The sequence below is a fragment of the Clavelina lepadiformis genome, chromosome 9 (assembly GCF_947623445.1).
Source record: "Clavelina lepadiformis chromosome 9, kaClaLepa1.1, whole genome shotgun sequence".
NCBI classification, from domain to species: domain Eukaryota; kingdom Metazoa; phylum Chordata; class Ascidiacea; order Aplousobranchia; family Clavelinidae; genus Clavelina; species Clavelina lepadiformis.
In genome coordinates, this window is record NC_135248.1 from 1,100,673 (window position 1) to 1,124,570 (window position 23,898).

A 23,898-nucleotide genomic window follows, 5' to 3' on the forward strand; every position below is an offset into this window, starting at 1 on the left:
CGAAAAAATTTGTGTTACAGTTAAATTTAGGCACTGATGCAGCGTGGTAATTAAAAGCTGATAGTAGAAATACGCTTCAGTAACATGGTAACAACAACAACAAACAATAAGTTGATTAAGAAACGGATGGTTATTGTGGTGTAACTACCTTTATCCTCGGACTGAGAAAAGTCTTTGTCTTAGCACAAAGTTTTGCAGAAACAGAGTTAATTTTGGCTTTCAATCCCAATATTATGATGTGGCGAGAAGAAAGTTACATCATACTCTTAGAGTAGACTCTTTAGGCCTTTGTCTAGATAGGCTATGTGGGTCTAGTGCAGAAGTGCACAACCATGCAAGTAACGTCACAATTTGAGTAACTTGGATCTAGGCTAGTATATAATATGCATCCCCTGGTCCACTTCTACTCTAGGCCTAGACCCCATAAATCATCGCTGCTGCCATTTAGACCATTATACACTGAACACTTTATAAATTGATACTCTGCTAGAGTAATGGTATCAAATTATGAACTTGTACAGACAAGTTTTCTGCAGCCTGTCACATTAATAGTCCATTATAAGATTAATGGCAATACTACATTTATTACGAAGTGGATGTTCCATACTTTCAAAGGAGGTATTTTATAGGAAAGCAAAATATCTTGATTTAGGTGTAAAGTGTTTTGTTCCAAAGACAATGATAAATCATTGCCATCAGATCCAGTGCGTTTCAGACCTATATATTGTTGGTGCAAATGGTCATTGCATTCATCTCGTTTTGTTTTTGTTAAATTGTTGATTAAGTTCATTCCACATTTGCAGTAAATTATGTCTGTAACCTTGACAGGCATATTTTTCTCAAAGTTTTTGAAATGCGCCTTAATTTAGCAGATTTCACGCATTGATGGAGCGTTGTGCAAGAGTTATGGTGCAGCTCCATTTATCTACAATTGTTGATAACTCAGTAGAACTGCGGTTTATTGATGAAAGATTTGGTTTTATTAGTTGCGGAATAATGGGTGTTCAATTTAACCCTTGACAGTTCAATGTTGGTTGAACTGGGTTGAATTCTCATGGACCCATAGCCAAGTGGGATATAGGTCAAAGTTTTTTCAGCAACTTTTAACATTTCTATAAGTTTCAAATCTTAATTTGTAGACTTGCATCAGAAATTTTATACCAACACATACTTAACGTGTAGTATATTGACGTCGATTAAAGGAATGGAAAATACACTTAACGCAAGACCAAACGACGATCAACCCAATTTCAGCTTTTCATCAAGAGGTGCGGATTTGTGGGTGTGTCTTTGCCAGTGCATACATTGTCATGTGACCGCCTAGTGATTGTATCTTTGTTTTAATTTATTGTGTATGCGATTTTATTCAGCTGTAACGATGACAGTATTGACACATAATTTTTGATTTTGTAACTTGTGTAATGTTAACCAAACGTTCATACCGCATGTTTGTCTATCATATATATCGTCTATCATATATATATCATTTATTGATTTCAAATCAAATTTCTGTAAACTGTCAAACTTTCTGGTGCTGGACAATTTGTCTTCTTAGCTTGTTTCAGGCACGTCGTATGCTTTTATGTATCAATCGATGTTGCATGACGTTCTAGCTTCAACTCTGCATGTATTTTATACGTACAACTGCAAGTACTGCTACTAATCATATGACTTGTATTGAGTGGAATGGCACAGAGATTAATATCAATATAGAAATAGCTAAAACGATATTTACAAATTCAATTGCTTGTTTACTATAAATGGTAATGAAATTGCACTCAACTCAAATTGCGTATAAATATAAATGGTGTATGACTGGTAGGATAGTGAATAATGCTTAGTGCTTTATTAACCATGGTAAACCAAATAATATGACTAACTTATAATAACTTTGACTTAGACTTGACGAAAATTAGGCGACATTGCCAGGTCTTTTAACTGCATAACCGACTTGGGACTTAATGCAATTAAGTGTAAATTTGCACTGAATGCGCATGAGTTGAGTTTGCACATCTTATTTATTTTAACATAATTTTATTGTACGTTTCTTGTATTACGCTCATACGAATATTATCAACATTTATGTGGTTATTGACCTTGGCTAAAGTCATTTCTATAAAATAGTTTTTTCAATGTTATTTTTCATGTTTTTTTTTTGCTTTGTAAACATTATCAGAAAGTCAATAATCTCATTAGGATTAGATCTTAATTTGATAATTATATAATGTATGATATATTATATAATATAACCGTTTTTTAAACATAGAATTTCTAGTTCCTGTGATTGATAAGTTAGGCTGCTGTTAGTCAAGCCGTTATGACTGTTGCTGTAAGAGGCATCTAATATCTATTTGTATCTAGTTTTTGTCATAATATGTTAGCATGTTTCATTTCGGTGTTCTATTGACCACATTCACTTTTCACATCCTCAAATCAACTTTTCTATGGTTTGTGTTTTTCGCTTACCAGCTTTGTCCTGGTCAAACTATCATGTGCATCACTGACAGTGATTGTATCTTGCATGGGAATTGTGGTTGTCATAACAATGACACCGCACCAATTAAAGTTACACACTTATGAACTTCTTATTTTGCATGACTAGAGTTACTAATCAATGGTACCGGTCTTTCTCAGCCTTAGGTCATTGAACTTTCTCTGTCATTGTTCTGTTTCGCAACTGCTTAATGACTGAACAGCCGTGTACAATATCAGCCCAGATAACAACTATATTTTTTCACATCAGCATAAAAGTGACGTCTTATAATTTAACGTGATTAACTGCGTCTAATACTAACCAGGAAGTTCGTACAGTGGCTGGGCCGGTCGCGATCGAAGCAAAATGACCACACAATGGCGCCAGCTATACCTCAGTAGAGCGAAGTTAAAAGCGGTGAGCAGAACATCAGCGCTCATAGCTGGGTTTGCAATGGTACGTCGTGAATATGATTGCTACATCTACATTGTGTGAAGTTTTGTTGTTTGTGTCTCCAGCAGGTTTATAATTATGCCGTACTTCACAGTCGTCTCCTTTTATTTCCTCGGCCGGATTGTGATATTTGCGGTTGTCATGCACCTGTAGTAGCGATGAAATGTTTTAAATTTGTTGTTATAAAGGGCAACAACATTACTTGGTATTATATAATAGCAATGTGCGCTCTGTAACAGAGTTGTAATATTTTAAATTTGTTGTGAATTGTTAGTTGGTCTAAAAAGTTATTATTGTCAATAAAGAACGTGCACACAACTCCATACACATATAACACTACAATTATGACGTCATAAATATGTTGACTTAATCGCCAGGTGGCAATGGTGGAGGTCCAGTTGGATCGTGAAGTGCAATACGATACAATACTTCTCGTTATGTTCTCTGCCGTCACCACATGCTTGGTGGCGGTTCATCTTTTTGCATTGATGATCGCGACTTGTATGCTACCAAATATCGAAGCCGTGTCAAATATTCATAACGTGAAAGCAGTGAGTACAGAAGGGATTGTAATGATTCTGTTGCTTTGAAAATTGTTGTATTTCACTGAAAACTCTTCGCTTGAATTTTTAAAGCGGGAAATAATTTTAGTGACATTGGACCTAATACGCTAAAATTTTAGTCTAAGAAGATTCAGTTTTTGCATTTTAGATTTTTACAGTTTATTCCATAAAATTACTTTCACACTTTTCATATAAACAATAATCTCAATTTTTACTTTTTGTCTTAACTTTAATCGTTTAATTAATCATATAAATCGCAATATTCATTTGGTTGGTGCAAGATTTTCTTTGTTAATGCAATTGTCATTTGATTAACTCCGTTCCCTTTAATTAAAAGGCTACCTCAGATGTAATTCACAAAGAAAATGTCACAAAAATGATCAACTGACAGGAAAATGTCAACCTTATAAATAGACACTTTACCATGCTGTGTTAATTCGCTGACCAGCAGATTGCGTGTATATCATACCCCATACAGCTGGGCCTATCCCAACACAAGGCATAAAAGGATTAAGGACAAAAGTATATAATAGTGCATTGTTCTGACAGATCATTCAATCTCCCCATCACAAAATGAGAACTTACATAGAAGTGGCGTGGATCTTATCAACAGGTTGGTTTGTAATTATCTTCCAAACATCAAAACATGGAGCATACATTTTAATCCTATTTAGTACAAGGATGTTAGCATTTAATGTGCTGTCGGTTTGCAGTTCGCTGAGGTGGTTGTTGCCGGCACGTCACTGTGCACAACTTGTCTATCATCACCACGATTGTTATGTCCATGTAGAAATACCGCAGCTTTATCATATATATACTGCATATCACTATTTATTTAATAATGCCAAGATAGCTTGTTATGTTTAACCAATGCTGTATATGTCTTAACTTTTGCAGGTTTGGGTCTGGTTTTGTTTTTGATTGAAATAGCGTTGCTTATTTGGTTAAAATTCATCACCCTCACCCCCAGTAAAAAATGCCCCTCGTGCAACAATGTTACCACAACTCCCACACCAGGTATGCTGAATTAAAATTTATTTCTTGATTCAAATTTGGCAGAAATTTGCTTGGTTTATGCACATATTGTTATATGAGTAGTTTATCATTATTAGATTTTATTGCTAATAGTACTTTTCATTAACAATTCACATTTTGAAGAAATTTTTTAAAAACTTATTTTTTAAAAGCAGTATACCAGCCCGTCCCAGCCTGGGTTGCGACAGCACTACTCATCCCCATCGTACTACTCTTTGCTGCGTTTGCCTGTCATTTTTACAGGACCTTAGCTGAGCATAAGTACACAATATATGAGAAAGATTTTACTGAGTTGGAGGCGATTGCGAAAACTGGAGGTTAGTTGACATATCTGCGTTTCCAGTTTTTTTTTCAATTTGCCTCTTAAGCCGCAGTGTGTTTGTGACTACGATTCACGAGCTTAAATACAAGTTTGAGTAATGATGAAATATCTAAAGTTTATCACATTTTTTGGTTGAATCTTATAAATATTTTCACCAGACCTTGAACATCTTAACATTTTCACCAGACCTTGAACATCTTCACCCAAATACAGCATTTGGTGATGGCTCCTACCATGTGCCACTCAGCAGAGTGACCTCTGGCGCTTCTGTGCAAAGCCAACCTGCCGCTGGCCTGGTGCGGCCTTCGCTGGAAGTGACGGCACCAAGTCGGGAATCAAGTTACAGTGGACAATTATCTATTGACCCACTTTGATGTTAGTAGTTGATGAGTTTTGCGGTTAAAAGACTGTTTTGGTGCCGGTTCCGAAATACCGAACTTGTTTTTACAACAAAATTCCTTGAAATCATTTCTTCACAAGTGAATTATAAAACTACACACAAGTATTTTCATACCATTTTGGCTTTCTCAGAAATTTATTCTATCTAAGTATATACTTCTATCTTTGACGCAATAAGAAATTGATTCGTGCATTCCTTCTGGTTGTGATCTACCACTGTATTGGTTTCTTTCACCATACTCATCTATATGAGCGTAGGAACACAAATATTTTTGTATGAGGTCGCCAGTCTTATAGTTCTGCTGCTCTGCTTACATTATGTAGCTGATGTTTTAACGGCTGTGCATTGCTTTCTTGGTTGTGGTCTTCGCTGTTGTTCACTTTGTATTTTGTTCTTTCCACATAAATCTTGTCTTAAAGATGTTTCGAAAGGTTTGACATTTTTGTCGCATTCCCGTGTTACATATCCCATCATGAAATCTTTCTGTATTAAGGTGAGCTGAAAATGTTGCAAACAGTGTTGGCTCGCAGATGTAGAACTTTCGTGAGATTTCTACGTTATAGGGTGTGTGTGGCGTAAGTGCAATTATAATGTGTTTATGTTTTAACTTCAGATGTCTGTTACTGACTAGTCTCATTGGAATTTGTTTAAAAAGTGCAAACTGTGTCTGCTTTGGCTTTTTATTTCGCGACTAAAGTTTAACAAAGTTATTGTGGTCAACTGGTCATGTTTGTTGATTTGTAAGATAGACTGGTAATGGTTCCCCATTCTACTATTTCTTCTACTAATCCAACTACCCTTTTAACAAGCAACACTGTTTGAATGTGAGATTTTAACTTTGAGTTAAGGTGGAAACCAGTATAACCACTGAAAATGCATCCTAGAACCGTACCAGTACAGGAAAAGTGTAAAATTTGCAGAAAGAATGCAGTGCCACCAGCAGCTGGGTTTAAAAGGGAAAAAAGTAGAAAACAGCAGTTTGTTTTCAACAAATCCCGTCAGCTTCAGATGCGATTTGAATTAAACACAAACATAAGCACTCCCAGTGCTTTCGCATATAAAAATATATTTTAAATTGTCCGGCAGTATTTTGCCTTCACAGTGAAATTTATCAATCGTTTTTCGACAAAAAACGATTTTCCGAATCTTCGAGAACTGCCTTTGGATCATTGAGATCAATCTAAAGAAATTTTTAACAAAATCATTGGTGGGGACAATATGCAACCGCACAAGGATACAACTTCAGTATGGAACCCACCTTAGGTATCGGATACACTGTTGGCTGGGGTGCCCCGTCTCTGTCAAGATCAATCATCGTTCCGCATTTAGGGATGTCATCGACCCACACCCCCTCGTAAACCTGCTCAAGTGACATCTTATAAAGTACCGTAAGTGGCTGGTGATGTTATGTCATATGGTTTTTCGTTTGATATCAAACTGGGTATTTCACTCTGAACATTTTGTTTAAGCCCATTGGTTAAGTCAACTATAACTGGCATGTCAGCCGTAGGATGCGTTTCAAATTTTCAAGGTTGTAAAACGAATTAAGTTGTTTGGTTTATTACTGATGATAATATTGTCAATAACCAAAGTGAGTAATCAACTGACTAACACCAACTTTAACTGCTAACGCAAAGTAGTGACAAAATTTACTTGATTAGAAAGATCAGAGTCATTTGTGAGCACATAATAGCATCTTATCAAGAGCTAACCTTGCTACTTATACAATTATTGGAGCGTTATTATGAAAGAATGACATCTGCTCACCTGACCACGATTGAGGTAAAAAAACTTCCCTCGTCCATTTTTCTTCCCACCTTTCCATTCTCCTTCATATCGATTCTCATTTGCTGCAAACAACCACGCTGTAATCACTATCTTGGGATGAATAAAACTATGTGAAGGGACATTTAAGACAGGGGTCACCAAACTACAGTCCATGAGATTAGTTTGTCTAGCAAATCTCACAGTGCCACATATGAGCTTTTTGTATTGAACAAAGCGGCAATCTGGCCCACGATTGTCTGTTCTCCTACTATCTGGCCGTTCGTGAAAAAGTTTAATGATATCTGACTTAAAAAGAATGAAGAAGTTTTGGTTAATTACAGTGGAATTTATTAAACCAGATAGATTGCTTGATGATGCATGGCTAGAAAGTCTGATAAAGCAAATAAGCACTGGAATAAACTCATCAAAAAGATATCCAGAACCAGATGAAGCAAATTAAGATCAAACATACGTCAGAATTTAAAAAAGATTGAATATTTGAAGGGTGAGTTCAGATTTTGATTAATTCAACGAAGTGAAGTTTTATTGCATTTAAGATGAAATTTAAAACCTAAAAGACATCAAACACATGATACAATTCACATTCTTGATGGATAATTTAACAGGGAAAATATTTTAAACTCAGCTATAACTTATCCAGTGATGTAAATATAAACATGACCTATTTTATTCAGCGCAAGTATGATGTCATGCTTAGAAGCGAGACTGAAGCAATGAGGAATAATCAAGCTTCAAAAACCAGTCGTGCAAAAATTTTGCTCAGTCCAACGATACAAACAGATTTTAAACTTACTCTTGTATCTACGAACCTAATCTGAACATTCCTCTTCCATTGCACCTGTCCTCATCCCACTCCCCCTCATAGACGGACCCATCTTCGAAATACATCCTGCCCCAGCCACACCGGTCATCTCCGTACCATTCACCCTCGTAATATTCGTTGTCGCTGTAGAAGAAAGTCCCATAACCCTAAGCGGCATAAAACATTTTTGAAATTTATATTTCGAGATGCAAGAAGTTAAGAGCACAAAAAACTTTCAAAACTTCTTTAAAATCAATATTTGCTTCTTCTTTATCTTACAATTTATTTTAACTTATTTATTCTTAACTCTACGTCTTATCTTAATTGATTTATGCTGACTCACATGTTTCATATCATTTTTCCAGCCACCAGAATACTGCTTTTTATATTTTCCGCTCCCTGCATCTGGAAAGCTTAACGTTCCGAAGCCGTTCCTTTTTCCGTATCTCCAGTCACCATCATAGATGCCTCCATTGCTCTTCCATTTCTTTGTTCCTTTGCCTGGTTTTGAAATGTTGGGTTTTTATTTTTATTTTAAAAAAGATTCTGTTTATTTCATAAACTGAAACATGCTTTGGTTAGATTTCAAAGCAAGATAATGGCGACGACCTACGCTCTCCACGACTCTTTTACTTCTGTGTTCAGATGTTAAAAACATAGGCTAACCTATGCTTTATGATTGCAGCCTGTTATACTGCCGGTTCCAGACAAAAGTGTTGTTGTAAAGGTATGTGACAATATGCTCTCATACTGACAACAGAGACTTACAAATTAACTCGTTTTAGGCTACGTGGAAAAGTAAATCAGACCAAGCTAAACTAATTAAAACTCCAGTTCCTAACAACTACCTAAGCCTATAATCACAAAATCTCAGTCACTTACCGTGCTTTTTATTATCTAACCACTCTCCAGTGTACTCGTCACCGTTCACAGAATAAACAGTGTGACGAAGCCCCTTCTTCTGGGCTTTGTAATCCCAGGAGTGCCACAGAGGCTGAGTGGTTTTGGGTTCTTTCAAATGAGGCATTATTCGCTTTTTACAGGTTTTTGTAATAAAAACACAACTTCAGTTTCTATTTCAACTGAAAATACTTTAAAGCTACGACGGTTTCACATAACTTATCGCTTAAACAAAACAATAACAGTACCGTACTTTTAAACATACAGGTACCAGAAATGTTCTGAAGAATATCTTCCCTTAGTTTCTGATGTTGCTATAACTACTTTCTTTTCATTGTAGTGACACCTAGCGAAGTTTTGATTTTGAAGAAAGTTTTGCTAAATTACATTTGCCAAATCTACTTTGTCTTTAAAACCGCGCACAAACAAATCAAATCTTTTTGAGAAAATTTTACATAATCGTGAGTGTGTTTAATAAAAAAACTTTTAAAATGAAATTGTCAAAACGAAACCCTTTCCAATATTTTGGTTATAAGAATCTGTTTAGGGAATTCCCCGGGTATATGATTCTCATTTCAACTTCATTTTGGTTTTAGAGCAAATGAGGAAGAAAGATGAGCAAACTGGGCATGGAGTGAACGTGGGGTTAGTGATGAAAATGAAAGCTCGGAATTAACTCAAATGGGATTTTTTAATCGAAAGAAACAGATATAACTAGGTGGCACATTAAAAAACTGAATATATCCAAGCAAGAAACGACAAACTGCAGCGTAATTCCAATCACGGTCAAAAGTAATTTGAAGGCATAAAATGTGCCGGAAACGAAATTAATCCTCGTTTATATTTCTCGCAGAGCAAAATGGAACTTTAAAATTATTCCATTATTATTGAATAAAAGGAGAATAATAAAATCACGAATAATAAGCAATAATAACCAAACTAAAGCAGAAAGGTTTAGATTCTCTGTTTTAAAATTTTTTATGTTTGGAATAGGACAGTTTATTATTTTTCTATCTATAAAATTGTGTGTCTTTCTTGTTAGAAAAATCCCAGTTTGTTATATTCCTGCTATGAGTTAGTTGACTATTTTGTTGACTAAAGTTACCAATTTGGTAAATTTTGTAAAAATAGTTTCCTATCTAAGCTTTTACCAATGATCTAACGTTTTCATCTGAGTTTGTCTGTTAGCAGCATTACTCGAAAATCAGAGAATCAATTTGGTCTGATTATGGTCATAGAGCAGTTTAGCTCTGATACTATTAGCTAGCCCAGCAAATTTGTACCCAACCTTAAAAGTTTACCATTATTAGATACATTTTTTTTCACATAAACCAGCCTTATTTCAATTGAGTTTTAACTTCTTACCTGATTAAAGGCATGCTCAATACTTTAATGTTTTTATTTTGAAATGATTTTGCACTTTTCCAGACCTGCCGGTAATTAACATAGACCTTCAACCACAAACTTGAAAAATAGAACTTTAAAGCTATTTTTAAAAGATTTGTTTTAAGTCCATGTTAACCTCTTTAAAATTTACCTTAAACTTAAAAACATACATCTTCTTGAAAGCGCAATGCATTCTTTGATTTTGTTTTTAACTTTGTAAGGATGTCAATTTTTCATTTAACACTATACTTTGTCATTTATTTGTGTACATTATAATCACTGCCAACGATCAGAACATTATTATAATCACCACTGAGATTGGAGATGTTTGTTAATCCCTTGCTTTCTAAATTTTTTCAATTTGCTGTTGTTTAGAAAATAAGGAAAAAAATTTATAAATGTTTGTTATTCTTTTTAACTGGTGACTGTTTTGCTGACTGAAAATGAGCATCTTTTGCACCTCGCTGCGTGTTAAAAATATTGGAAGAGAGCTCTTTCCTGGACCCGGGTTCTTGCAGGATGGAGATGTTGTTGAAATCATCGGAGAACAGTCAACTGGAAAGTCAACGATACTTCAAGATCTGATGATAACTTGTCTCCTCCCCGAAGATCACGATGGCTGCATGAGCGGTGTTATTTACTTTGACCTCGATTATCACTTTGATCTTTTGAGAGTGGTCGCCATCATCGAACAACGAACGCAAGGAACCGAAAATGACATTCAGAATTGGTTGAAGAATTTTCATTTAATTAGATGTGCAGATATGGAGCAGTTGGTGATATCTTTGCACGCAATCGAGCCTCTGATAGCCAACAGCAAAATTCCTGTTGGAATGATTATCCTTGACAGTATATCCGCGTTGCATTGGGTAGACTCAAATGCTGGAAATAACAGTCAATATTTGAAGGAAGCAAAGCTAAGGAAGATCGTGCAGGTTTTACAAGCACTAAAGGAGAGATACAAGTTGTGCATCCTGGCTTCAACTCAGCAACTTTTGAAGAAAGATTGTCGACAAAACCGTGATGATGAGGAAGAAGTGGTGCCGTATAAACCTTTTCTTTGTAGACAATGGTTAGAGTTTGTTAAGCATCGATTTGTAGTCACCAAAGACGACCATGAAGAAGTTACGACCAGAAAAATTTTGTGTTTATCTTCAAAAATGGACACAAAACAATTTGTTATTGACGAAAAAGGTTTTCATTTGGTTAAAGCATGAACATCTGTAAATAACAATTTCTTGTGATATCAGTTGATATGATATTTGTTATTTTTTTGGTTTCTGGTATAACGTTTGAGCCAAATGAAGTGCTTTTTCGTTTGTTACAAATGCTCTGTAACATTTATCACAATGACTTTCATCTGTGATCAAATAAAAACACTACGAAGTGACATGTCTAATTGTCTATTTAGCATCGGATATGTTGCCTACACAAAGCTGCTGCTTCCCTTTTCATTGCTTTAAATTTTGTGGAATATTCTGTGTTGAAGTATTAACTGTATGATGGACGTTCCATTTCCCATTTCACAAAAGAATGATCTTTTCAACTACAGATGTTATTATTGTTATGCTGTTAAATAAAAATATTCTGGGAGATATGTAGGCCTGGTAATGCAGACTTGGCATGCTCCACTTTATACACAGTATGATCACATTTGTTGAACAAATATCGCAACGATTAGCAAGTTTTCCTTCATCGTCATTATGACGTCATAAACAGCATTTACAACCACTAGGAGCGTTGCGAGCAAATAGAGAAAAGGTGGCGTTTGACGATCTATGGATATGAATGGTCGCCTCGACTGAAGTTAGTTTCGCTTTGCAATTTTCTCGTTAACGGCGTTGACTCTAAATTTGGCAACGAGATTTGAGAAAAATTTCAGTTGATGACGACGATGATGACGCAAAACTCAGTTAATTGAGAATTGTTGTGCAAATTATAGAAAGGTGGTCAAAGTCAACTGCGGCAAAAACTAGCTTAGAACTTGCCACCAATACTCAGGTCAAAGTTCTTAAAACCGACACGGTTTTCTTTGGAAATCCTGTAGTGAGTTTTCCAACAAACATTCGCCTCGCATCCAAGCACTGCATAACGCGATAATTTCAACCAATAATAAGTTGCTGTTTCACACAAAGGGACAAGGTGCTGTCTCATATGTTGTGTCATAGGGATCTTGCTAAATTTCCTTTTCTGATTAAAAATAGCCCAACCATCTTCAAAGCATAAGAAACAAAAAATTGGGATTTTTTGCTGGGAGCGAAATTTTCACGATATTGTTATTTATCGAAATTTGTTTTCCAAAAAGTGAAGAATTTAAGGCCCAAGTCAACAAGTCCCAACAAGAAGGGTGAACATAACAATCCCATTGTTACTGCAATTAAATTGTGATAAATATATCAATTAATGTAATATACAATTGTGTAAAACATAGAATTCTCGTCTATCGAATCAGCGAAGCATAACACTGCGTGACGTAATCGATTGCTTCCCTTTTACTGTGCGTGCATTACGAATTATCACTTATCAGTAGGGCAAGTTTTTGTTGCACTAAAAACGTGAGAAAGTTGCACTTAATTTTAACAAAAATTGCAGTAAAAAGTTGCATTTATGCACAAGTTTTTAAAAGCATTAGGGTATGAGATACTCGAAAGGATACGTTGTATAACCCAACAGTTTAAGATTTGCAGGGTGTCTGCTTGTTCCGTTTCTTTCTTCGCTATACAATCGATCATGCATACATTTTTATGTTCTTTAGGTTTGAAACCTACATGACAGCATTTCGCTGTCAGCTCCTGTAGAGCTGTCAAATTTGTTACTTTACCATTTCACGGACGGCCTAGCGAGACCGCCGAAAATAACATTTTTTGCCGGTACGCAGCAAGAAAATAACGCAATGCGGAAATAATTTTCCGCAAAAAGCCAAACAGCAGAGCGTTAACCCACCCCTCCCCTCCCCCCAAAACAAGTCAAATACCACACCCCAAACCCCCTAGGTCTGCAGCTAACTAAGCTATCTCAACAAAAATTGACCTCGAAAGACTAGGCACAACCTGTTTCCGTTTGTGCGGGTTTGGCCAAAAGCCAAGTCATACTTCCACTTCTAATTTAGTTCGGGCACTGTCGTGCTTGGCTGAGGTTGTTGAACTTCTAGCTTGCAAGCCAAGTGTTGCGTCATAGATAACATTGAGATGCAGGTAATCCATCACATAGCTCTTTGTTATGCAAAGCAAAGAGAATAGAACCATACTAGAAATAGTTTTATAGCATATTTTTTAAATCCCTCCTTTTCATTTTGCGCAATACTTGATAAAAGTTGCAAAAAGTTGCAATATAAAATTCCTACAAACAGCTTAAAACATCATACTACATAAATTCTGAGTATTTAGGAAGCTGCCGGAAGCTGTAAAAAAAAGTTGCAAAAACTTGCCCTACTTATCAGTTATCAGTCGTATGTTCAACGCCGCAACATGTCTTTATGCTGTTGCTGTCACAATGTTCTATCTTGATTTATTCGTTCAAAGAGGCTTCAATATAATCAGATTATACAGTTGTCATTCCCGTGTTATTATTGCTGAAGTCTATCAAAGTTCACTGTTAAGATATACACAAGTAAACAGACTTTGTATTGAAGTGGGTAAACCTTACAGGTTAAGGTACCATATACCACTTTTCATTACAAAATCATCACAATAAGCATATTGAGCGACACAAGTGTTATGTGTTTGATCGCATCTTATGAACATGCTCAACATATTTAAGTCCCATATTAGTCTACTCTGGCGAATAACGCGGCCAAAGTTCACGAAAAGCGCAGGTAGTAACACAAACTAACCGGTCCATTAACTGACAAGTTTCCGAGAATGACGGATCTATTATTTCGAAGATTTTCAATTAACTGTTTGAATACGCATGAACGACTTAGTTTTGCCATTTCCGACCTCAAAATGTCATACGGCGAGTCGCAATTTCCTGTCGTGCTTCATACCTTAGTTTTCGCCTTGCCTTCATATCCGTTGCATTTCCCCCGTTTTTCTCGACGCTTTGACGGATAGCTATCACGCTGAGAATATAATTAGAATCATTACACCTTGCACTTTTCCTCATTCACTTTTGACTGAATTTTGAACTGAATAACCTAAATTTTAAATAGGTTGAAAACCTCTTGCGAGCAAATAGCTAAAAAACAGCTTATGGACGAAGAACAGATTTTGTCAATGCTAATGCGGTCTTTTCTGTGTTAGACGACATTCTAGAAGTAACGTGCTTTGGCCGGTAACTGCGGTTGAAAGTGGTTATTTAAAACGACAAATTTAAAGCCGGCTTGGGCATGACTTGGGAAAACGATAACTTACGATGCAAGTTAATCAGAGAGTTCTTAAGGTACAAGGATGAGCAAGATGAAAAATATGTTTAAGCAGCACAATTATGCTTTACAATATGCTAACTGTTATATTGCGTTGTACAACGTATGGAGTTAAAAAGAATCAATGGTAATGATACTAACGTCATTATCACCCATTATTGAGAGATTATGATGTCATAATCCTTTCCAATTCAATCCTTAACACAACACAGTACTGAGTGTATTGGAATCACCATTTAAGTGTAAAACACAAGAAAATTCAGCAAACATACACTTCACACTTCACAGGAATTAGCAAAGGCAGTAAGGCAGTGCATGTAAACGTTTCTGAAAAAATAAGCGTTTTTTTTGAAAAAAATTCCAATTGCCCGCGAATGAAACGTAAGCCAAGGTGATGACGTACAACGATTGCTAAGAAACGAGAGATAATAATGAACGCTTGCGGAACGAGGATGAATGCTTTGCCGTTTTATTTCCGGTGTTGGTCATTTTTAATTTGAACTCAATTGTTTGGTCATAGACAGCTTTTGAACTCATCTAAGCTCCGGATAGAACCAGTTTGCTCAAGGCACCAGGCACGTGGCATTCAGTTATCCAGAACTGACGTTTGCAAATGGTTACGGCGGCTAGCATTCCGTTTGACATTAAAATTGATCGGTTGGGTTTGAAAGTGACAGTGTAGACGTGGCGAAAATAGTTCTGCAAGGTTAGAGGTAGATTTTTTGTCATGTGTAGCCGGTAATCCCAACAAAAGCTCAACCATATGTCTATCGATTATTTAGATTGGGCTCGAATGATTTGCGCAATGCATTTACTAATAGCAGATCACAATGTGCTCAGTAGGTAAGATTTTGTGGTCGGCGGTTGTGAAGAAATTTTCTATGGTTAGCTTGCTAGCACCCTGGCTAAACTTTTGTCGAGCTTATCGTTATCAACCAGTTACTTATGTGCAGAAAAAAGTTTGTTTTGAACGAGTTCTCTGTAGGCTTGTGCTGTTTTGTCATCATCATACTTATTTTCATTTGGCGAAAAGATTGTGGTTTTTCGCGGGAAGTTTTTAAGAACTTTGTTTTGCTCAATGTTCCTAAGCGAGGTTAGTCGAGTATCACAGGTCGACTTTTTGATGGGCGTGCGTTCAATTTTCAACGACAGACATCGCTACGGGTTATCGCCAGTCTACTACCAGCTGGGTCCTGACCAGTCTTACCACCAGTTTATGTTATTAAATAATGGGAAAACAATGACAGGTTTTATATGGGTCGAACGTAAAATTGATTGTTTTTATCCAAGATAACGGACTCCCGCAGGCGAAAAAAAGGAAATTTGGCGGCCTTGCGTTGTCATTTTTCCCGCTTGATTTGTAAACAGCTTCGGGCGGGGAGGTTAGAAAAGTTTTTGTTTGACTGAATGTGGCAATGATTTATTGAATGCGATATGGAAAGATAATTTTGGACGATGCAACCGCAACGAAGCGGCCGATTGGGAATTCTTCTTCATGTGAGCTAGGAAAGTAATTTAGGAATGAGCGATGAAGCCGACGAGCTCATCGATAATTTTGGAATGAAATTAAACGTTTCTCTGATCCAAGAAATTAGCGGGAGGTCGCGATAAAAAACGCGGGAAAAGTTGATGACGCGATCCTTATTCCTCAACCATATTCCCAGTTACCTGTAGCGCGGTAGACAAGTGGGAAGCCGGCCAGAAAGAGCAAACTAATTTTAAGTTGTCAGCCAAACGAAACGTACTTTCCCATATCAGATTCTTGTTTGTTGAAAATAGTATCGCGAGTTTTGGCAAATGCAAACGCCAACTAGTCATTTACAACGTTAACAACCAGTTTATCCGCGCCAATAAGATCAGTTTAGTTTTAGTGTCCTTTTTGGTAGATTAGTCGCGGTGACTTATGGAATACAGCGAATAATATATTGTAATTTGTCCCTGTAATAGAGGTGTCATCAATTAACAGTTAATTACTAGAATTGTTAGTATTGTGAAACTGTATTGTTATGGTTTGTGGTGAAAATGTTGTTGCAATTAACAAAACAGTTCGTTCTTTCGTAAACTCTAAAATAATTGTGAAGCATTGTCTCAGCGTCATTGTGACACCTTATCTTCAATTCTTTATTTGTGGAACTATTGTATGAAAACGCTCGTGTTTGTCGATACGTCACAATGAGCAATCTGTGGTTCAGGTATTGGTATTACCAACGACGCTGTCACTATTTTGCAGGAACGCGTCAAAATTGCTTTGACCGCTGTACGCCCAGTACATTCTCACAACTTGTCAAAAATTAGATTTATCTTCACTTAGGGTTATGGTTTAGGGACCTAGTTTGACTTTGCAGTTGTCCCAACACCAGAATAATTCCAACATTATTATAGGAATCCTAACTAATGGTTTCGGCGATTTCTTCAATACTTTGCCCAACTCTTCAGATTATTTGAAAACATCAAACTTTGACAAGTTTTAATTTTTAAACCGCTATCTTGCATGAGGTGAGATTACTCCGGTGCTGGGTTGCCGCTTTGACGGTTAGCTACCATCGGCCCGTATGCGTTTCCTTGGCGGGTCGGATGCGGCCCGAAAGCCGTGGACTGTTGAAACGGACAGCGGAATGATTCGGTACGACACCGCGTTATTAGTCTGTAATCAAAAAGAAAATATTATAACGCTTCGATTATAACGAAAGCAGTCGCTCTTTTGTATCAACTACGCAGAGGATATCGTCTTTGGAATAGGCTGAAAATATAGATTGGTGAATTCTAGCGAGAGATAGCTCGCATGGCGGTAGTTGTACAATGCAAAAAAAAAACAGAAAATATATCATAGCACTCTATGAGCCAACTTTTATCTGCTAATAAATGTCGAGCTGAGGTAAAAGTTAAAAATCACCTCCCCTGCGGTGCTATCATGTATTTTATTTGTTTATTATGTATTGGGTTAACATAGTTTGGTATCAATATTGACGACGATAATTTGCAGTTATCTCAGTGCCTTTTGGTTTATTTCGCTCGGTGATTGGATAGCTTTATCCCGAAATTTATGATAACCTTCTAGTGATGGTAGTGTTTTTTTTATACGTTTGACCAAGCACTTGCGTGCTACTTCGCAAAGCGTTTGTCGTTTTGTGACGCTGTTTGTCAAGTCGTCACGCATGGCTGCAAGCGGTTTCTCTCCACAGACGCTTTGAGGTGCACGAAAAGAATTTGGTGTGGAAATTTGGTTTCAGAAATTTGGTTTGCTGTCAGAGTGTAGGCGTAGATGTTGCGGCCAGTTTTGTTCATTTACGAATTTATTCATTGCCTGTGATACATACGCCGTACTTTGTGTGGCAGGTGAGTCATAAAGAGATATTTGATTAGTTTTTAGTTAACCCGGCTTGAAGGCCTAATTTAGGAGTAATTCATGCAGAGTAGGCCTATTTCAGGTGCTGACACTGACTGGCAAAATAACTAATCCGGATTCTTTCGAGTTTTTTTACTTTGACACTTTGTGCTACATGCCCAATGCCAAAGTTAAGCTTAAAGTCAAGCCGACTCGGTTAGCATGGCTTGTAAGCAGTTGTATATCATCTGAGTGACAGTATTGGAGGGTCATAAATTATTCATTCGAGTGACATAATTAACCCTAACCCTCACCCTAACCCATCACTGTAGTTTGAACAGTACTTACCAATGTGTCACTTAAATGAACTGTCACTCAGTTGATCAACTACCCTTGTAAGCATGTGATCCAGGCATGCTAAACGAGACAGCCAAAGATTGGGACACCTATAGTGTATAATTCTTTTTTTATTGTTATTAATTTTTGAGGTGTTGTTTTACTGCAGTATTTAACTTGTGATTACTACAAAGTGGTAGACTACTATTACTTTATTTAAATTGTGTGCACATTGAGAATGGAGGGAAAACTTTTGGAGAAGTTGTGTCTTCGTGAAAATGGGTTTTCTGTCACCTCTATTTCAACGACAAATTTTGACCCACAGCCAATAAATGAGAAATCCCATTTTGTTCAGAATCGTATATTTGTCGGCAATTTTCCAAGTTCAGCCACTCACAAAGATGTTAGTAATGTCTTTCGGCCATTTGGTGAAATACTTCAGACCAACATTGTTGACAAACCAAAGTTCACGACCCGTTACGGTTTCGTTACATTTCGTACCATTGAAGCAGCTGATGTTGTCCTGAGTCTTTATGCCAGAGGCCGGCAATTTGTGGTAAGAGGTTTTCCGGTTTCAATCAATCGCGCCGTCTTTAAGCCACGCAAGCAGTTACTCGTCAACAAGCTTCTACGATGCCCTAACACAGGTTACTACAAGTGTGTTATGGATATGGGCGGTGATAAGGTCACAGCTGAGTTTGTTAACGGTACGGTCTACTTCAAACCATTCCTTGGGGCAAACCTGAAGAAATGCGACTACAGTGATCTTGTTGTGTGCCAGCAGAAATCATGTGGATTGCCAGTCTCCTGCGGTAATGGCTTGGCGTATAAAAGCAGTTTGCTGTTACCAAAACCGTCCATGATGCCAATGTGTTGTTCAGCTTTCCCATTTGCAAATGCAGGAAATCTCCAAATGCAGTTACCGATGCCTCAAATTTATTCAATCCCCAATTCCCAAATGGTAGCTCCAAAACCCATGACCCCAGTTTCTGGAGTGCATCTGCCACCTACCCATGTACGCTCAAATATGATGTCCATGCCACCGGTTGTCCGATTTGCACCACCACAACTGCAAGTTATTCAATAACTGCGCACTAATGCTTGCAGAACTCTTGTGTATATAGTCATTCGTGTGTTTTCATCTCATCAGTATATTCTCAGCTTTGTAAATGTCATGGTCAGTATCTTCATTTTATTATGTAGCGACTTTTCAGTGTTTGTAGTCAGTAGCATTTTCTTGCCACCAATTGTGAAGTTTTTACTCATAAACTTTCTTAGTTCACTCTTTGCAGTTTTTGTAGATTTTATCTAGATTCGCAGTTTTTACTGAACTTCTTGTTGGAAATTATGACCAATTTAGCATGATTTCAAATTTTACCTTGCGTTTTAAACACTGAGCTGCCATTCCCATCACTGCCTGAACACTTTTTCATAGAATTTCAGTGATCGTGTTGCTTGTAACCTTTGCTATGCACAGAGTGCTTTGCTACATTTTAACACAAATCATGTTATTTTGTGCTAAAACCACCAATCTTCCCCATCATGTATCATGCACCGTCCAATAATCCTTTTTTATATGAGATTTTGTGTTCCTTTTGGGTTTCTATTTTTTGTTACTTTGTTTACGGTTTGCTTAGTTACTGTGCTGTATGGATAAGACCTTGCTTGTTGGTAGTGCCTTAAGGTGTTAGTACGTTTATTTTTCCTTTGTGTTTTAAGGTACGCCATCTTTCTGTTGCTAACTGCACATTTCGTTTCTTCAAGGTTTAATATCGTTGCAGGCTAAGTTTTTGGTCACTAAAAGTTTATCTGATTTTAAAATGTCAAATTCCAGCTCAAACGACCCAGCCTATCGGATTTTGAATGGGTTTAAGCTGTAAGTGTAATAGTGTTTCTATGTTATTCATAACCTATATGCAACCGAATTCAAGCTAAGCTTATAAAATTGTTGCATAAAATCATTTCAACACATGCTCAATACACAGGGTCATGATAAAGGTAACTGTAGCATTTGCATACTGCTCTATTTTGTCTGGTTTGTTGCTTGCTAGGGTTTTGTAATGACGAGAACGTAAACATATGACAAGAATTTATCCTGTTTCTCATGAAAAAAATGACAATTCTTAATGTTTTTTTCCAGAAACTGGATGAATCTGCGTGATGCTTCGACCGGCAAAATCTTATGGCAAGGTGACGAGGACCTTTCTACTCCAGGCAAGGAGCATGAAGGTGAGCGTAGAATTCATTGTTGAAATCAGTGATTCCCAACCGCGGCTCCAAGCTAACCTTCTTGCGGCTCTCATTGACGCCTGAAAATCCCACAAAAATCATACTCTGAAGTTTGAAATTCGGCCCGACACCAAAAAAGGCTGGGAACCACTGGTTTAAATAGTTGCCTGCTGCCATGGGTTGAGTAGATTGTCTAGCTGTCTCATAGCCATCTTGTCCTGTGTGGATCTTAGATGTTAACGTCTGCTAGTTGCTCAAAAAATTTCTTGTTTGGTGTTGCTTTCAAAAATGAGAAGACTGGTTTAAGTTGTTGTCCACAAGAGCTATCATTCTTGTGGAAAGCGGTATGGCTTTTTGCCAGCTAAGTCCACGGTTTTATATTTCATCACAGATTAATTATTTTACATACAAATTACCAATCCTTGTAATAAAGCACTGTCTGAAAGTTTTTTCGGCCAACAAAGGCAATTCTGTAACTTGAGTATTTGTAATGTTGATATTTGTGTAGTATATTGTTCGATTTGGCCTTTGATATCTTGAGCAGATCATTAATCAAAGCCACGTTGGCCAACATGTTGAAGTTGTGACCATTTGGTAAGGTTGTCTATCTGGTACTTACATATGGGCGAGATGTTTCTGGTCTGTAAGAAGAAGTTTGGTTAATCATTAAATCCAAACATCAAGTGAAAATCAGCATTTGGTGTAAATCGCTCCCCAGTGCAAGTCTGGAGATTTTCTATTCAAATAAAGGAATGGGAAGGAATGCCATAGTTCAAATATTTGATCTGACATCAACCATGAAATTATTACAGCTCGCGTTACAAAGAAAATTTTGAAGTGCAAAGCAGTGTCCCGGGAGATCAACTTTTCATCTGCTGAAATAATGGAAAAATTCCGCCTTGAACAGAGGGTTCTGTTCAAAGGGAAGTGCTTAGAAGGTGAAACATAATATTTGTGTTCCATTAGTAATTTATGGCTATCATTCATGAACACTTTGTAACACCTGATAACTCTTTGCCGTCACACCACAAATTCTCTTAACTAAATGTTCTGAAGAATTTTGATATGCATACAAATAATTTATGGGTATAAATATTTGTTATTAGTGAAAACATTTTTAATACATAAATATGTGAATAATAACACGATTTATAACATCTGTTTAATACCATGACTTTGTTAACGTTGTAAAGTATAACCACACATTTCTTATTAACATTTACATGTTTATTACCTTGTTAAATGAATTCTTTTGTGGTGAATCATGTTGCGAAGTTGCTTTCCCTTGACCTGTACCAGCTCCTATTAAATTTATGCTTAATGTTACCAGACAGTGTTCATGGTTCAGACATGGTTGGTTTTGTCTCATGAAATATTAAAGTCATATGGCTTATAACTGCAGTAGTGCATGCCATAAACATGCAAATTGCATGCATTATTCATCACATTGTCGTGAAGTGTTATGGGTAGAATTTCACCAACTACTTCCTCACCCAAAAGCTATGTTGTCAACATTGTATTGTGCAATCTCATGTCACCGTTGACATCTTACTGAGTTAATTATAATTCAAGTTTGTATTCTTTACAGAATGGTTCTTTGAATTTGGTTTCGTGATTCCTGATTCAAGGAACACGTGGCAATCAATCATAGAAGCTGCCCCGGCCAGTCAGATGATGCCATCAAATCTTCTTAGGTAAGAAGCCAGACACCTAGACCACGTCACCATTATGTTGCTATAGACCAGGGATGTCCAACCTGCGGCCCACTAGTCATTTTCTATCCAAAAGTATGTACTTCATGTACCCATTTTTCTTGAAATTTAATAGGTTTTGCGGCCCATTCAATTATTTCAAGTGAAAATGCGGCCCACCATAATAAAAGGTTGGACATCCATGCTATAGACAGAGTATAGACTATTCGAGTTTATACTATTTATTGCAATCAGCTGTGGTTTCTACCACACTGAAGTGATTTTGCCATAAATCTTTGTTGATGAGTGTTGGGATATGAAGTAAGGTGTCATATTCTGGTCTTTATCACTACAATCATCAATATTGGTTTTTCATTTTCAGTGGTAACGTCGTTATTGAGACGAGCTTCTACGATGATATGACGCTGGTCAGCAAATCAAGAGTGCGGATATTTTATGTTTAAAAATCTGAATTGGAAACACTGCTTAATCCCCCTGGCATCATCGCAAAATCATTTCTTGTTGAAACAGTTTTATTAAAAATGACCAATTACAAATCTAATCTTACACTAAATGCACTTAAAATGTCAGCTGTGATTTTTCAACATGATTTCCCCACTTTTTCCAGTTGGGCCTCATATTGTGGTCCATGCATTCAATCCGGCTTCTGTTGAGAACTGGTTCGCTACAAGCATATAAGTCCATGTTAATAACTAAAGCTCTTCTGTGCTCTCAGCTACGTGAAATATATGCGCACTGTATCTCATTTTGAATATTGTGCTCTCTTGCATTTTTGTTGGATTTACAAATATTTATAATCTGTTTATGGTTTTTAGTCGCTTTTTATGTGTTTAGGCTACAAGTTTGCTGTACGATGTTTTTTTAAATATTAGTTTACCTTTGATATTAATCAGGGCCAGGGAAATCGGTAAACAAGAAATTCTTACCTGATAAACGTACCAATTTCAGGATTTTAAGTTTGATTTTTAATTTCAACGGAATGTCATAATCTTACGACGGCAATATTCCACCTGAAATGCACAGAATGATTTGTTATTGCACACGCCCCTATTTAGGTTATGTCGCCTTTTTAAAGTAGTTCACTCGGTTACTTTAGCTCGAACCCTTTGTACTAGTATCCACCACTTTTCTGTGATGTGGCATGTTTAAAGCCTAAGGTGCCAATGTATTTACTTTTGACATGCTTTATGGTGTAGAACTGAGAATGATTTCAATTGCTGATTGCACAGCGTTTTTGGTCTGGCCCTCCACCTGCTGCATAAACTGCAACTTAGATAAATGTTTTTATTTGATTTGTACTTTTTGTTTGAAAAGCATGTGCGGTAGTTGCTTGCGTATTTCTGGAATAATTGAATTAATTCAAAAGTAGTACAAACGAATTGTTAAGAGCTACACAGTTTGAAATATTTCAACATTTCTCTTTGCGAATATTGAAGGAGAAATACTTGATTGTCAAATCCTTTCTTGTCCACTCATAGCAAACGAACTGCTCTTAATTGCTGCCTGAAGATGCCACATATTCTGGGTCAAAGGTTGCTTTATTTTTATTGTAACTTGACCAGGTAGTTCGTGTGTTTTTTAATGACGTAGAAGCTGAGAAAAGCTCATCATTTACTTGCAAGTCCAATTTAGCGTCTTAAATTTACCATGTATGGTCCCTTCAATAAACAGTGAAAACACAAGATTCCCAACCAGCTGTTAAGCTTCTTTTTTCATTGTTCTCTGCTGTGATGTTAATAAAGATCTGAAGGTGGTTCCTTGTGAATGCAGTTACACAAGATATAGTTAAGATAAGATAGAGACGAAACATT

General features: G+C 36.8%; 5 protein-coding genes across 7 annotated transcripts; 4 read left to right on the forward strand and 1 right to left on the reverse strand.

The window, feature by feature from the left end:
- The first annotated feature begins 883 nt into the window (after nt 1–883).
- On the forward strand, nt 884–5,971 carry LOC143470646 (calcium release-activated calcium channel protein 1-like). 3 transcript variants are annotated; one of them, XM_076968902.1, is made up of 7 exons: nt 884–1,268; nt 2,799–2,929; nt 3,304–3,477; nt 4,039–4,102; nt 4,387–4,506; nt 4,677–4,841; nt 5,005–5,175. In XM_076968902.1, exons 1-7 carry the CDS (start codon nt 1,205–1,207, stop codon nt 5,037–5,039), a joined length of 753 nt encoding a protein of 250 aa, XP_076825017.1. In that variant the 5' UTR covers nt 884–1,204; the 3' UTR covers nt 5,040–5,175. The 3 variants fall into 3 exon arrangements, with proteins under 3 accessions (XP_076825017.1, XP_076825015.1, XP_076825016.1); XM_076968900.1 differs by having other exon boundaries at nt 890–1,268; nt 5,033–5,971; XM_076968901.1 differs by having other exon boundaries at nt 892–1,268; nt 4,680–4,841; nt 5,033–5,971.
- Nucleotides 5,913–9,028, reverse strand: LOC143470647 (MORN repeat-containing protein 3-like). The gene is made up of 6 exons (XM_076968903.1): nt 8,719–9,028; nt 8,180–8,337; nt 7,844–8,003; nt 7,014–7,096; nt 6,505–6,606; nt 5,913–6,426 (listed from the first exon to the last, which is right to left on the reverse strand). Exons 1-6 carry the CDS (start codon nt 8,861–8,863, stop codon nt 6,358–6,360), a joined length of 717 nt encoding a protein of 238 aa, XP_076825018.1. The 5' UTR covers nt 8,864–9,028; the 3' UTR covers nt 5,913–6,357.
- A 330-nt stretch (nt 9,029–9,358) lies between these two features.
- Nucleotides 9,359–11,719, forward strand: LOC143470502 (DNA repair protein XRCC2-like). Its single transcript, XM_076968673.1, has one exon. It carries the CDS (start codon nt 10,566–10,568, stop codon nt 11,337–11,339), a length of 774 nt encoding a protein of 257 aa, XP_076824788.1. The 5' UTR covers nt 9,359–10,565; the 3' UTR covers nt 11,340–11,719.
- A 6,392-nt stretch (nt 11,720–18,111) lies between these two features.
- On the forward strand, nt 18,112–19,910 carry LOC143470285 (uncharacterized). Its single transcript, XM_076968317.1, has one exon. It carries the CDS (start codon nt 18,385–18,387, stop codon nt 19,231–19,233), a length of 849 nt encoding a protein of 282 aa, XP_076824432.1. The 5' UTR covers nt 18,112–18,384; the 3' UTR covers nt 19,234–19,910.
- LOC143470288 (retinal rod rhodopsin-sensitive cGMP 3',5'-cyclic phosphodiesterase subunit delta-like) lies at nt 19,852–23,843 on the forward strand. Its single transcript, XM_076968322.1, has 5 exons — nt 19,852–20,022; nt 20,287–20,375; nt 21,188–21,313; nt 21,964–22,069; nt 22,449–23,843. Exons 1-5 carry the CDS (start codon nt 19,967–19,969, stop codon nt 22,528–22,530), a joined length of 459 nt encoding a protein of 152 aa, XP_076824437.1. The 5' UTR covers nt 19,852–19,966; the 3' UTR covers nt 22,531–23,843.
- The last annotated feature ends 55 nt before the right edge of the window (nt 23,844–23,898 follow it).